Source organism: Myxine glutinosa, chromosome 9 (assembly GCF_964187855.1).
Source record: "Myxine glutinosa chromosome 9, kmMyxGlut1.1, whole genome shotgun sequence".
In the NCBI taxonomy this organism is placed as follows: domain Eukaryota; kingdom Metazoa; phylum Chordata; class Myxini; order Myxiniformes; family Myxinidae; genus Myxine; species Myxine glutinosa.
In genome coordinates, this window is record NC_136269.1 from 71,967,895 (window position 1) to 71,984,401 (window position 16,507).

The 16,507-nt window shown below is 40.2% G+C and overlaps 1 protein-coding gene across 2 annotated transcripts in view; it reads left to right on the forward strand.

Annotated features, from left to right (window-relative positions):
* Positions 1–1,235: 1,235 nt before the first annotated feature.
* Positions 1,236–16,507, forward strand: part of LOC137435317 (transmembrane 4 L6 family member 4) — a 47,254-nt gene continuing 31,982 nt past the window's right edge. The window contains exons 1-2 of one of the 2 annotated variants that reach the window (XM_068128998.2): positions 1,596–1,806; positions 8,861–8,940. In XM_068128998.2, the coding sequence (XP_067985099.1) occupies positions 8,908–8,940 (33 nt within the window). In that variant the 5' untranslated portion in view covers positions 1,596–1,806; positions 8,861–8,907. Of the gene's footprint in view, positions 1,807–8,860; positions 8,941–16,507 lie in introns of both variants that reach the window. The other variant, XM_068128999.2, reaches the window with a different exon arrangement.

Sequence of the window (16,507 nt, forward strand, 5' to 3'; positions counted from 1 at the left end):
CTTACACGGGGGATGATGACAGGAATGGCAGGAGGTGGATGGCTGGAGGGAGAGGAAGGTTCAGCTGGACGCTGGCTGGGGCTTGATCCCGCACGGGACGTCGGCCTGGACCTCGACGGCCACCGATGCCACCGATGCCACCGCAAACTGGTTCCCACGTAGCAGCGAGTCGAAGCTGCGTGGTGGAGTCAAAGCTGCGTGGTACTGCTCGTGGGGCTCTGTCACTTCCTTCCTCTGGACTCATCTGCCGCATCTCTCTCTCCCTCCCTCATCTGAGGTGCGAGCGTCCCGCCGCGGGTTTTATGCCACGCCTCACCAAGCCATACCCACCTAGCCTGTGGTTGGTCGTTCGGGGCTCCACCCTTGATGATGAGGTGGGGGCCACGCCTTTCTTCCCCGAACCGACCGCGTGTTCAATGGAGTTTTGCGGCGAAAACCACAAAGCAGCAGCGGCGAATGCAGAAAACCGCACGCGGAAAACCGCCCAATGCAGTTGGCAATTGATGACAAAAGGGGACTGCGAAGGGAATCTACCTTATTTGACTTCGGTGCAATTGAGTGTCAATTAATGGAAGACAAAGCCTTAATCTAATACACATAATAAGGAGATAACTACTGAACAGGGAGATCTATGATTTGCTACGTGATTGTATATGGAATAACTACGGGAACGACCTTTGACCTTTATACACAACAAATGGAGGAAGGAGGGTGATATTTACAACAATTTCATTACACTTACAACGATAATAAAAACTACAACACCATTCTCAAATCCACAACAATATGTTTTTTAATATTTAAAATCCAATTCTGAATTTGGTTTAAAAAGAAGACGTCATAGGTCACGTGTCCGATGAAAGCGGGGTTGTATCAAAGCGTGGCAGATTCGATATCGGTCATAACTGCCCGCAGTTATAAAGTGGCTCAGCGTAGGTGGCTTGTCTAGTTATTGTTGTAATAATAATAATAATAATAATAATAATAATAATAATAATAATAATAATAATAATAATAATAATAATAATAATAATAATAATAATAATCGGTATTGATGTGCATCAATATGTCCCAAAAGAGGAAGAGGAGATAAATGTGGGTTTTGGATATGTTTATCGACATGTGTTCATTGTCGATCAGCCCTGAAACACAAATGACGGACATGAAGATAAATTGGGTTTTGTACAACGCATGTTTAAGCCGTAATTATTCAATCCTATTTGCACAAGGCATGCAGATCGATTTTTCATTATTTCACTGTGGTCGAGTAACCGCCCGTGCCGGCACACATTGGCATTCTTTCCACGAGGTACCATGAGACAGGTTTAACGTTCTTCTCTGCTTCGAAATAAGCACCGGCTTCACTATTTGTAGTCGGATCTTGTCTGCCCGGATTCGAACCTAAACCTGACGCGGTTCCGCGGATCTTATATAAAAAAAAGAAACTTTCCATTTCCTTTGGCGAGTTAAACGGGATCGATATCGCGTTTTTAACCGGTTGATGTTTAACTTGAAGACAAACACGAACAACGTTCATTCTCTAGCCACAGGTGCCCAAGGTCGTATGAAAGGGATGGGCTCGAGATTACATAAATACATCGGAAGTTCGTCCCACAGGTGAAGAAGGTAACGAACGGGCTCGTACAGGCAAGACAGGTACAGACAAGCAGACAGCTACAGACGAGCAGACAGCTACAGACAAGCAGACAGCTACAGACAAGCAGACAGCATCATCGTGACGGACAGACGGACGGGCACCATCGTTGGTTACTTCTGTGACGTCATTGTGCAACCTGGTACTCGTAGGTACGTACGTTCAAGCACAACGGACACACCGATCTTTCAATGAAATGTTTTTCTGCTTCTTTAATTCCGGGACATTGATTTGTAAGAAACATTCATTATCATTTCCTAACTAACGCCACATCGAGTTGCTGCTTCCATAAGATAAATTTGATTAAATTGAATTGGTAATTTATTTTTAATACAACAATCTTGGACCTGTTGGTTTAACTACTTTAACGGTTAAGGTTGCTGGCTTGAGATTCCATAAATTGGCATTCTTACCTGAATCTTAGGGTCCTGAGTTCGAGCCCCTGTTAATTCAGTTGAATTAACACCAGGTGGGTTGACTCAGCCTTCCGAGGTCGACAAAATGAGTAACAGTTTAATGGTAATGGGGGACACAGCCACGACCCATAAAATGATGCAACCAGCAGCCTGCATACAAATCACCAGTGTACGACACATGCCATGAGTAGACAATGGACAAACACACTTACGGTATGTGGGATTTGAACCTGGATTCCCTGCATGATGAGCCAGAAGTTCAGATGCCACCACGAGCGGACCAACAATACTTGAATAAATGTTAGAATTTGGCACAAAGTCGTGTTTGAACATGGCAGGTATTCAACAACCTCCAGTCATACCAACTCTAACTTTTGTAATTGTTTTCATTCATTTTAAAACTTCATATGCATGTCAATTTTTCCGCATAAGTAACGTGAAATGATACACGAGGTCATCTCAAAAAACTATGATTTACAAAAAACTATGTTTACTATAAACAATATAAAAAACTATATTTACTCTTAACGATATAAAAAACTATATTTACTATAAACGATTTTAAAACGATATTTACTATAAACTATATTTTAAAAACTGTATTTACTATCAACAATATTTTTTAAAACTACATTTACTATCAACTACATTTAAAAATTGTATTTACTATCAATAGTATTTTAAAAAACTACATTTACAATCAACTATATTTAAAAACTATAGTTACTATCAACAATATAAAAAACTATATTTACTATAAACTATATAAAAAAACTATTTTTACTATCAACAAAATAAAAAACTATATTTACTATAAACTATTTTTAAAAAACTAAATTTACTATCAACAATATTAAAAAACTATAGTTACTATAAACAATATTAAAAACGATATTTACTATTAACAATATAAAAACTATGATTTAAAAAAAACTATGTTTACTATAAACAATATAAAAAACAATATTTAATATAAACAATATAAAAAACTATATTTACTATTAACAATATAAAAAACTATATTTACTATAAACTATATTAAAAAACTATATTTACTATAAACAATATTTTAAAAAACTACATTTACTATCAACTATATATTTTTTTTTTTTTTTTTTTTTTTTTTTTTAACTATAGTTACTATAAACAATGTAAAAAACTATATTTACTCTAAACTATATAAAAACTATATTTACTATAAACTATATAAAAAAACTGTATTTACTATAAACATTTTTTTTTTAACTACATTTACTATCAACTATATTTAAAAACTATAGTTACTATCAACAATATAAAAAACTATATTTACTATAAACTATATTTAAAAAACTATATTTACTATCAACAATATAAAAAACTATATTTACTATTAACAATATAAAAACTATATTTACTATTAACGATATTAAAAACTATATTTACTATAAACGATTTTAAAACGATATTTACTATAAACTATATATAAAAACTGTATTTACTATAAACAATTTTTTTTTTTAACTACATTTACTATCAACTATATTTAAAAACTAGATACTATAAACAATATAAAAAACTATATTTACTATAAACTATATTTAAAAAACTATATTTACTATCAACAATATAAAAAACTATATTTACTATAAACTATATAAAAACTATATTTACTATAAACTATATAAAAAACTGTATTTACTATAAACTATATTAAAAACTATATTTTCGATAAACTATATAAAAAACTGTATTTACTACAAACAATATTTAATATAAACAATATAAAAAAATATATTTACTATAAACTATATTAAAAAACTATATTTACTAGTCACAATATAAAAACTATATTTACTATAAACTATATAAAAAACTATATTTAATATAAACTATATAAAAAACTATATTTACTATAAACGATATAAAAAAAACTGTATTTACTATAAACTATTTTTTTTAACTATATTTACTATCAACAATATTAAAAAACTATAGTTACTATAAACAATATAAAAAAACTATATTAACTATAAACTATATTTAAAAAACTATATTTGCTATCAACAATATTTTTAAAACTATAGTTACTATAAACAATATAAAAAACTATATTTACTATATAAACTATATTTTAAAAAACTATATTTACTATAAACTATATAAAAAAACTATATTTACTATCAACAATATTTTTAAAAACTATAGTTACTATAAACAATATAAAAAACTATATTTACTTTATAAACTTTTTTTTTTTTTAACTATATTTACTATAAACTATATTTTAAAAACTATATTTACTATAAACTATATAAAAAAACTATATTTACGATATAAACTATATTTAGAAAACTATATTTACTATAAACAATATAAAAAACTATATTTACTATAAACTATATAAAAAAACTATATTTACTATCAACAATATTTTTAAAAACTATAGTTACTATAAACAATATAAAAAACTATATTTACTATATAAACTATATTTTAAAAAACTATATTTACTATAACCTATATAAAAAAAACTATATTTACTATCAACAATATTTTTAAAAACTATAGTTACTATAAACAATTTTAAAAAACTATATTTACAATATAAACTATATTTTTAAAAACTATATTTATTATAAACAATATAAAAAACTATATTTACTATATAAACTATATTACAAAAAACTATATTCACTATAAAGAATATAAAAAACTATATTTACTATAAACTATATAAAAAAACTATATTTACTATCAACAATATTTTTTTAAACTATAGTTACTATAAACAATATAAAAAACTATATTTACTATATAAACTGTATTTTAAAAAACTATATTTACTATAAACAATATTTATAAAAACTATATTTACTATAAACTATATAAAAAAACTATATTTACTCTCAAAACAATATAAAAAACTATATTTACTATAAACGATATTTTAAAAAAATTATTTACTATAAACTATATTTTAAAAACTATATTTACTATAAACAATATTTATAAAAACTATATTTACTATAAACTATATAAAAAAACTATATTTACTCTCAATAAAAAAAACAACTATATTTACTATAAACAATATAAAAAACTATATTTACTATATAAACGATATTTTTAAAAACTATATTTACTATAAACTATATTTAAAAAACTATATTTACTATAACCAATATAAAAAAACTATATTTACTATAAACTATATTTATAATCCATATCTTCAAAAAAATCTAACCTTTTCTAGTCCTTATCACACACACAACCTGTCCACCAAGTTTCATCTGAATCCGTCCATAACTTTTTGAGATATACTGCTCAAAGACAAAGACAGAGGTGAAAACATAACCTCAGTCCGTCCACCTTTGGTGGCGGAGGTAATGATAGGTCGGATGTGCATCCGGACTTTAACCAAAATCGAATAAGCCTCATATTGTCACCTACCCAACCAATTCACCAAGTTTTGTCATAACCAATCCACAACTTTATTGAAATATCGTGATTTTTATCGTGTTTGGGCGCCATCCCTCAATGGTGAAGAATCACTTAAAAAGTTACAAATACTCTCGAATCCAGATCTTCACTAAAATAGAATTAATTAGTCTTTGTCACACACCCAACTTATCCATCAAATTTTGTCCGCATCTGTCCATAACTATTTGAGAAATGCTGCTCACAGACAGACAAACAGACAGACAGGTGTGAAAACATAACGTCCGTCCACTTTCGATGGCGCAGGTAATAATATAATCACAAGTCCATGGTCTGGTATTGAAACAGTTCGATCTCTACATTATTTTGAAGCAATTTAATCGTTTTAAGTGAACATTCATTCATTTGTTCCACCTGTATGTCAGACCACAGACTTATGGGGACCTCTTATCTATCCGGTGTGGGGCTGTTTTACTAGCCCATCTCTTTACCTTCACCACCGAAGGTGGATGGAGGTTATGTTTTCACACCTGTCTGTCTGTCTGTCTGTCTGTGAAAAAGATATCTCAAAAAGTTGTAGACGGATTTGGACGAAATTTGGCAGAGAGGTAGCGTATGTGACAAGGACGAAATCTTTAGATTTTGGTGAAGATCCGGATTCGGATCCGGCTACTATAAATTTTTAAGTGATTCTTCACCATTGGGCGTTTGTGCCAAAAACGATACATAGCAGGATATCTCAAAAAGTTGTGGATGGATTTGTACGAAACTTGGTGGACCGGTTGGGTGTCCGACAAGGAACAATCGATACGATTTTGGTGAAGATGTGGATCCGGATCCGGCTAGTAGAATTTTTAAGTGATTCTTCACCAATGAGTTATAAGGCCAAAGACGATATATACAGTAGCATGATATCTGAAAAAGTTATGGACGGATTATGACAAAACTAGGTGGATGAGATGAAGTGATAACAACAAGCCATTTCGATTTTGGTTCAGGTGCAAATCCAGACCCGGCCGATCAGTTGCATACGAAATGTAAACTGTTCAGCCTGGCGGAGGTATGCTCTCTGCAGAGTGATTTCTAGTTTCTTCTTTTATGAGTAATTTAATGGCTCTTCTGATGCTCACGTATGCAGGTGGCGGTTCCCACACCTGTTCCCACACCTGTTCCCACACCTGTTTGGTGTTCTCTCAAGCTCCTCCTCTAAGTGGTTCTCCACTCTCTGTAGACATTTATTAAACCTTTCTCCCCTTCCTGTTTCTCTTGTTTTGTTTACTAGTAACGCCACAGATAAGTGGTGAGGCTTCATGATTTCACAATAAAACTGTAGTTCGTGCATTACAACAATTATTTGTTTTCTTGCTGAAATTACTGTTTCCGAGCTGTTCTTTTTCTATTACCAGTTTCTGTATCCAGGTGAATGAATATGTCTGTTTGTTCAATCCCTCATGCCATTACTGTTTATGTGATTAATGTTCTCTTTCGTTTTGAAGTATGGGTCGAAAACAGCCTTTACACTCCTGTGTAGAGAGGGTGTAAACTCATTCGTGCAGATAACAGCACGCAACATACCAAAGTCCATATAATATCTGTTACTGTTACAATCGGTACAAAGTACATACATTCAGGCCCCAAACAGTACTTTTACAATGGCTGAGGGTAAAATGACACATGTTTCAATTTTCTTTGTCGAAATAATGTATTTCATGTGCCATTGGAAAACTAAATTACATCAACGTTAATTTGGCATTGAGAATGTATATGTTGAGTTGTCGTGTAGTTGTCATGGGCGTTGTTCTGCTATATCACACCAAAGGCAGACCTGGTGAAACAGGCCAGGTGACCGCTCAAAGATTAATCACACCACCATGGGAACCTCGTCACGTCTCATATTAGTGTTGAATACTTTTTGATGGATGCATTTAGGTCTGTCCATTTGGATTTTCCATCATTCTCATTCGGGCAACCACAAAATGTATTAATTAAATATCATCATCACAAACAATAATATATTCTGTAAAATCATATCTAGCTAAGAAACTTTCACATAGGATACACAAAGCTAACCCTCCCGCCTCTGGAACAACTTCCTTCACTCTCTTCAATCCCACTCATCCCTCCAGGTCTTTAAAACAGCTGTTCACCACCATCTCTTATCTTCCCCCATCCTAAACCCTGATATTTTCTACCCCCGTTAATTTACCCCAGATCCACTTTTATGAAATACCGACTTCTTTCCTGGAAGTCCTAGCAGTGTCCACGTGTTTTTTTTACCTCTCCCACCGCCCCCCCCCCCCCCCCCCTTTCCCGTTCCCCCACCCAAGCCCTCTCCCTCCCACAGATCTCCCAATGTCCCTGCTCTCAAATGTTGTACATGTGTGCTTCCCCCTCTCCCCATCTTGTCTCCCGCTCCCTTTATTTCGTCTTATGTGTCCGTTTGTTTTTTTTGTCATTAATGTTAGCTCTTACACGAGGCTCGATCTTGTATACAACCCCCCCCCCCCCCCCCCCCCCAAAAAAAAACCCTAACCCTAAACTATAATCTAGCTAAGAAACTGTTTCAGCAGCAACAACTTTCTGCATAGAATGTGGTACATGAATAAATAAATGAATGAATGAATTGTTGAGGTACAAAGCCTCGTGTTTTGCAAATAACTATGTACTGCCTATCAAGAAATACTGAGGACCATCATCTACTACTACTACTACTACTACTACTACTACTTTTTTTCTTTTCTTTTTTTTAAATACAGGATCGAGGCTCGTGAAAGAGCTAACATTTATCACACAAAAAAATCAAACAGACACGCAAAATATATAATAAGGGGAGCTGTAGACAAGATGGGGAGAGAAGGGGAAGCACACAAACACAACATTTGAGAGCAGGGACATCTTGAGATCTGTGGGAGGGAGAGGGATTGGGGGGGAGGTGGCGTGGGAGGGGGGTGGGTGGGAGAAGTATAAACACAAGGACATCAAGGACTTCCAGGAAGGAAGTTGGTATTTCAAAAAAGTGGATTTGGGGTGAAATTAGCGGGGGTAGAAAAGATCAAGGTTTTGGATGGGGGACGATAAGAGATGGTGGTGAACAGCTGTTTTAAAGACCTGGAGGGAGGAGTGGGATTGAAGAGAGTGAGGGAGTTTGTTCCAGAGGCGGGAGTAAAGAGGATGACCTGGAGGTACACACATACACCTCTAAGCTATCGAGCATGGATTTGAATCCTGACCCACCTGTAAAATCTCACTCTGGAGTTTCCTGACCCACCTGTAAAATCTCACTCTGGAGTTTCCTGACCCACCTGTAAAATCTCACTCTGGAGTTTCGCATGCAGGGTGATCCATCAGTATGTGTGTGTCTTCCCTCTAGTGGACGTTAAACTGGGTGTCCCGTGATCTGCCGGCATTAGTTGGTGGATGTTAAAGAAGCCACGATGTCCTTCGCAAGCAGTAAGTGAGCTATCAACAGCACCCCTGGACAAGTCCAAATTCCTGCTTTACCAGTTGCACCTCCAGCAAATGATGCACCCGCAGCCATGTGCGTGCATACAAAGAAGGAAATGTAACACTCAGTGAGGCCTCCTTGGGGGGAGGAGGCGGGGAAGGGGGGGGGGGGGAGAAGTATAAAACACAAGGACACTGCAAGGACTTCCAGGAAAGAAGTCGGCATTTCAAAAAAGTACATCTGGGTGAAATTAGCGGGGGTAGAAAAGATCAAGGTTTTGGATGGGGGAAGACAAGAGACGGTGATGAACAGCTGTTTTAAAGCTGTTGACCGCCCTGTTTTAAAGCTGTTAAAGCAAGCACTACTACTACTACTACTACTTCTAAGATGTTACTGGTCCCAATTGATAGTCTTCTGTGACATCACTACATCTGGCCAATTCGCTGGAAGCCCACCATTTTGGAATGATGGGAAATTAACAAAAGAACGTACAAAAATGATAATTATAGGTTTGTTGTTGTTAAATGCAAGGTGATGACTTGTAAAACGGTGTCAAACTAAACTATTCTGTGCTTGACGAATTAAGTCTTGCCTCTGGCCCTCTCCTCCATAACGGAAGACGGCCGACGTACCAGTTGTGTAATTCCGTCACAAATAAATTGACAACATGGAGTTTTTGAAAGGATGTAATCTGCACCAGAATGCTTGGTGTGCTTGCACAGAAACCCCTAAACAATGGTGATCGTCAGGGCACATGCACTGCTATGATGCACACGACAGGGATTGTTACCTAAAATGACTCGCAAAAGCTTATAAAAGATGCCGAAAATACTTGGAAAAGTACATGAGAGAAGGTTGGGGTGTGCCTCTGCACAACTAAAGACTTGGAGGGAGACACTATCTGGTTTGTGTGATTCTGATACTGATAGGGAGGTCATATCTGGGATTTGTGAATGCACAGGTATGTTTAAAATGTTGATATCTACTATTAGTCATGTAGGTGCGTGGGAACTATGAGGGATGTTATAAATATATTATTTGTTTGGTTCCGGTACCACAGGAGACATTCTATTCGGTTTTTGCATCTATTGCTAAAAGGAGAGGTGTTTGTGTCTTTGTGTCTCTGTCTGTGTGTCTGTGTCTGCCACTTGTATTAATAGGAAATTGTAGGAAATTGACAAATTGCATGCACTGATATTTCTGGTATTTCCTATATTCCTGTGAGTCCGGTTTGCATTCAGGAACCGAACCATTATTGTTCTAACCATCTTGAAATTGCCACTCTTTTGTCTAAATGCTGAAAATTATGTTAAAAAGACGATTTGATTGACGCATTTCTCGCTAGCAATGGTAAGTTAAAAGTGTCGGTGCAAACAGAACCGAGTCACGAGAAATGCACACAGTGCATGCACGAAAGACCACTTTAGCATTCCTTAGTCATTCCGAAAGTCCTGTATTATTCCCACATTCTTATGGGATCGGTTTTTTGGGGGGGTTATTTTTTTTTGTTTTTGTATACAGAATCGAGGCTCGAGAAAAAGCTAACATTTATCACACAAACAAATCAAACAGACAAACAAACAAAGTCTATAAAAAGGCGAGAAGTAGACAAGATGGGGAGAGAAGGGGAAGCACATAAACACAACATTTGAGAGCAGAGACATCGGGAATGTGTGGGAGGGAGAGGGATTGGGGGGGAGGTGGCGTGGGAGGGGGGCGGGTGGGAGAAATATAAACACAAGAACATCAAGGACTTCCAGGAAGGAAGTTGGTATTTCAAAAAAGTGGATTTGGGGTGAAATTAGCGGGGCTAGAAAAGATCAAGGTTTTGGATGGGGAAAGATAAAAGATGGTGATGAACAGCTGTTTTAAAGACCTGGAGGGAGGAGTGGGATTGAAGAGAGTGAGGGAGTTTGTTCCAGAGGCGGGAGAAAAGAGGAATGAAGGAGTGAAGGTGAGCAGAGAGTCTTGATTTTGGCAGTTTAACCATAAGAGGGTTGCAGGCAGATCTTGTGCGACCTGTAGGAGTATTTGGGGGACAGAGCCCAGAGAGAGCAGGGGGGTCAAGGCCGGAGAGGAGTCGGTAGAAGACAGAAAGACCACCAACCTGCCTGCGGTGAGTAAGTGAAAGGCCCTCGGAGGTAGCTTCACCACGGGAGATTCCAATGATTCTGAAAGCTTTGGTTTCAACAGCGTGAAGACGAGCTAGGTGTGAGGTCTTGGGGATGTTGCTTTGCCAGGCCCGCCATTCGACTGAAAGTGACAGGAATTTGAAATTTAGTCATCTATACTCATCTCACCTGGGACTTTCATGTGAACATTGCAATAACTGGACTACTCTTTGCGAAGGACACCGTGGGATCTTTAACGTCCACTGACTATCAGGCGGGATACCCAGTTTGATGTCCTTCCGAGGGACAGCACGGACCTTGATGAAAGGCCCTTCCTGCGAAACACCAGACCGAAAGTTTTTATAGCCGGGTCAGGATTCAAATCCAGGGTAGAAAGATAAAAGGTAACTTCACAATCCCTGCCACATATTGCCAGGACATGAACTGTGTGCTCATTGGGAATGCCAAATAGTCTTTAAGTAAGTAGCATGACTAAGTGACATTTGCAAACAATGACGGTATTGAAAAGGATCGATGCCCTTCCTCATCTGTTTGCTCTGGGTGGAGGATGTTTCATGTGAACTTAATATTTGCACTTCACATGCTTCAAAGGATGCTTAATGATTCATTATCCACTGGGAGTCGGTGTATTTACCTGATGTCAAAGAATGAAAAGTACAATACTACATGAAAGGTACAGCAATATGATGCATTTCTAAGCTAGATCTGGTCTTTTCTGTCTTTAAAATGTTTCCTTGTGATGCCACACAAAAGGAAAGGTTGTCAGCTTTTTTTATGAAGGTTTAATGTGATGTAAATGCATCATAAGATGAGGCTCTAAACCACTTAAGAAATTATAAACTGGAGACTTCAAACTTTTGCATTTTGTTAATTACCTCCACCACCAAGGTGGGCAGGGGTTGTGTTTTTCACCTGTGTGTCTGCTCGTTTGTCTGTCTGTTAACAGGATATCGCAAAAAGTTATGGATGGCTTCAGACAAAATTTGGAGAGGTAGTGTATGTGACAAGGACGAAATGATTATATTTTGGTGAAGATCCGGATCTGATAATTTATTCATGATTCTTCACCATTGAGAGAGTACCAAAAACGATATATAGCGTATCTCACAAGATTGTGGACAGATTCAGACAAAACTTAGTGGACAGGTCAGGTATGTCACAAGGACGAAATGTTTCGATTTTGGTGAAGATCCAGATCTGATAATTTTTTAATGATTCTTCACCATTGGGAGATGGGGTCAAAAACGATACATAGCAGGACATCTCAAAAAGTTGTGGACGGATTTTGACGAAACTTGTTGAACAGGTTGTGTGTGTGACAAGGAAGAATTGATTCAATTTTGGTGAAGACCCAGATCATCCGGATCCAGCTAGTAAAAATTTTTAAAGTGATTCTTCACCATTGAGTGATATGACCAACCAGGCCGAGGTATCCTCTCTACTGAGTGGCGCTCAAGTTACCCTGCGCTCGCGAAGCGAAAGGCATGGTTAAGCATTCGGGTCTGTCCGTACGTCGTACGTACGTGTGTGCGTGTCTGCATTTTAAAAATTCATTTTCTCGTGAACCGGTGGTCCGATTGACATGAAATTTTCACCATAGGAGGGACTCCTCCTGTAGAATATTTTAGTGAATATTATGACGTCACGGGTCACGTGGTACGGGCGCCATCTTGGAAAAAAACAAAAAAATTGCACCTCTATATCTCAAAAACCGATGCACATAAATAATTGAGACAGGTCTCATTGCAAATAACTCTCCATGCGGAATAACATATGTGAATGATGACGTCATCAGTGCCGCCGTTATGACGTCATAATTTGACAAGTAAAAAACTTTATCCGAACAGGATGAAATTTCTTGAGCATCTTCTCGGTAAAAATTTATGCAGAAAGAAAATTATAATGACGTCGTAGGTCACGTGGTTCGGACGCCATATTGTTTTTAGTGAAAAACCACTAAAATCCAATTTTCTCCTCAACGATTGAACAGATCGAGGCCAAACTTTGCAGGCAGAATCGCATACCCATGACGAACAAAAAAGTCAACGAGCATGACATCATGCGTCACATGGTTTCGGAGTTATGACGTTTTTAGGCATACACTTTAAAAACCAAGCTCCTCCCTCATTTGTGAACCTATTGAGGGGAAACTTCACAGATGTGTTCAGCATATCAGTCTACTAAAATGACCTTTTGGAATTTGCGATAGGTCATGTGGTTTTGAAGATCTAAATAATTACACGACAATATTTTTTAAAATTATAACTCTTGAACCGCTTCATTGATCGACGTGAAACTCTACTACATTATAGTAGAGGTAATGAAGTGTAACATGTGTGCAAAATTTCAAGATGATTGGATGTAAGGTCTGGAAGCTCGAAGTTGTTATTGCATGAAGAAGAAGAAGAGTCTTCTAGAGTGGGCATGGAATTAATTATCACACTGCAAATGACGAGCAGGGAAAGTATGGAACGACCTCATGGGGTCATTTTGACCTCAAATAAAATTCTGATTTCATATTTGTCGATCGCTGAGATATATTAACACATGACCAAAACAGATTTGGCAAAATTCCGACGATTTTTGACGAAAATATAACATTTGTGTCTGTATTTCAGTAAAGTAAAGTGTGTGCCGTGTCAGCATTTTAAAAATTCAAACGTGGCTCATTGTAAAGAACTCCATATGGGGAATAGGTGCTGTTAACGATGACGTCATTGGTGCTATAATTACGACGTAATAATTCTACAGGGACAACGCTTAGTCTGATCAGTTTGAAATTTATTGAACATGATCTATGCAACAATTATTTAGAGAATATATATTTATGATGTCATCGCTCACGTGGTCTGGCAGCCATATTGGATCAAAAAAAAGAAACGTTCAAAAATAGAAGAGTTGGCTCTCACCAAGTTGACTGCGCAGGGTAAATATTCTATGAATACCATCTAGTTTATTATGTGTTGTGCAGTTACATTTGCTAAATTCTGAATTTTGAACCCTGCAAGGTCAATTCAAATGTAATGAATTATTTCTATGCACCTGGACTCCCTGCTCACCAATCGGTGGGAGACAATATGGAGCATTTCAGAAACGGTCTCTCTCTAGAGTTTTGGTTCCAAGCGCTTTAAGGTCTTAATAACCTTGTAGCGGCTACCGCTGGGTTTTCACAATCACCTTGCACCTATCAAGGACGCGGAGCGATCACCATGCCGGGCTCGTCCAGGACGCCCGGGCAGGCTCGCCCTCAACTTGCCAGGCCGCAGCCAGGACGCTCGGCCACGCCCCCTCTCGCCTTTCCTGGGCAAACGCTCCGGGATAATGTGCGTATATATATTGCTGCCCGATAAACGGGCTTTTCAGAGTACCTGAGTGTTTTGTTTGAATAGAGCAACTCGGACGAATTCCAGCTTCTTGTCGCGTCCATTCTTCCGATCGACGTGGGAGCCCGAGCTCCTTCATTGGTGACCTACCGACATGGACAGGGCAGTGGCCCTTAAACTGCCTACCTTCTGGGAGGCTCACACGGCGGTTTGGTTCGCACAGGCGGACTCCCTGTTCGCCCTGCGAGGCATCACGGCCGACGACACCCGCTTCCACCATGTGGTAGCAGCGCTCGGTTCAGCCACCGCGGCCCGCGCCCTGAGCCTCCTCGAGAGCCTGCCAGCCGCTGACAAATACGGCGCGATTAAAAAGCTCCTCCTCGACGCTTTCGCCCTCCCATCGGCGATACGCGCACGGCGCCTGCTCGACCTGCCCGAGGTCGGCGACACGCGCCCTTCCGAGCGAATGGACTACATGCTTTCGCTGCTCGGCGAGCACTCTCCGGCATTCCTGTTCCGGGAGCTGTTCCTCCGTCAGCTGCCTAGCCCGGTACGCCTCGCCCTGGCAAGCACGATGATCACGGATCCCCGTGCCCTTGCCAGGGAAGCCGACAAGATCTCTGCCGCAGGCCAGCGCATCGCAGCAGCGACCTGGGGCCCACTGCCGTCCGACGCAACACCCATGGCGCCCGAGCACCCGGCACGGTCGACGACCGAACTGCCGATGCAATTGGCGGCCGCTACACCGAGCCGACCACCTCCAGCACGACGACCGGAGCCTCCACCTGACCAGTCGTGGTGTTATTATCATGCCAGGTTCGGACAGAAGGCCTGGACATGCCGACCCCCGTGCACCTTCGGCAGGCCGGGAAACGGCCGGGCCGGCGTTCATTACCAGCCATGAGCGCCGGCCACACGGGCAACTTACTGTTCATCACGGATAAAGCGTCCGGACGGCGCTTCCTGTGCGACACTGGCGCCCAACTGAGCGTCATACCCACCTCTGACCAGGACAGGCAGTCCGCGGTTTGTGGCCCCTCCTTGGTTGCGGCCAATGGATCGGCCATCCGCACCTTCGGCCCGCGCAACATCACCCTCTGCTTCGGCAGCCAACGCTTTGCTTGGACGTTTGTAACCGCAAACGTGCCTATGGCTCTGCTAGGCGCCGACTTCCTCTGCACACACGGACTGCTGGTGGACATCCAACTGCGTCGTTTAATCAACGCCGAAACCTTCAGCTCCCTGGTATGCACATTGAGCAGCTCCGCGCTGACCGAGCTGGCATGCGCCCTCCCGGCGGCGAACGAGTTTGCTCGCCTGCTCACGGAGTTCCCGGCCCTCACGCGGCCGACGTTTTCGGCCGTCGCAGTACGGCATGGGATCGAGCACCACATACCAACCACGGGCCCGCCGGTCTACGCCAGAGCCCGCCGCCTCGACCCAGCCAAGCTCGCCGTGGCCAAAGCCGAGTTTGATGCTTTAGAACACCTCGGCATCATGCGGCGCTCCGATAGCGCGTGAGCTTCGCCACTACACATCGTCCCAAAGCCAGGGGGCGGCTGGTGCCCATGTGGTGACTACCGCCGCCTTAACGACGCTACCACCCCCAACAGGTATCCGTTCCCGCACATCCAAGACTTCTCCGCCCGTCTGGCAGGGCGGGTCATTTTTTCGAAAATTGATCTCATACGGGGATATCACCAGGTACCTGTCAGGGCGGCCGACGTCCCTAAAACGGCAGTCATCACACCGTTCGGCTTATTCGAATTCTTACGGATGCCGTTTGGTCTCAAGAACGCGGCTCAGGCGTGCCAGCGCTTGATGGACGGCGTGCTTCGTGACCTGCCGTTCCTTTTCGTTTACCTGGACGACATCCTCGTCGCCAGCACATCCCGGGCCGAGCACCTCCTCCACCTCCGAACACTGTTCGGGCGCCTCAGCGAGCACGGCCTCATCGTCAACCTGGCCAAATGCCACTTCGGCATGATGGCCGTTGATTTTTTGGGCCACCACATCACCAAGAACGGGGCCGTGCCGCTGCCAACCAAGGTCGAGGCCATCACCACGTTCCCGCGTCCCCACACCATAAAGGCCCTGCAGGAATTCCTGGGAATGGT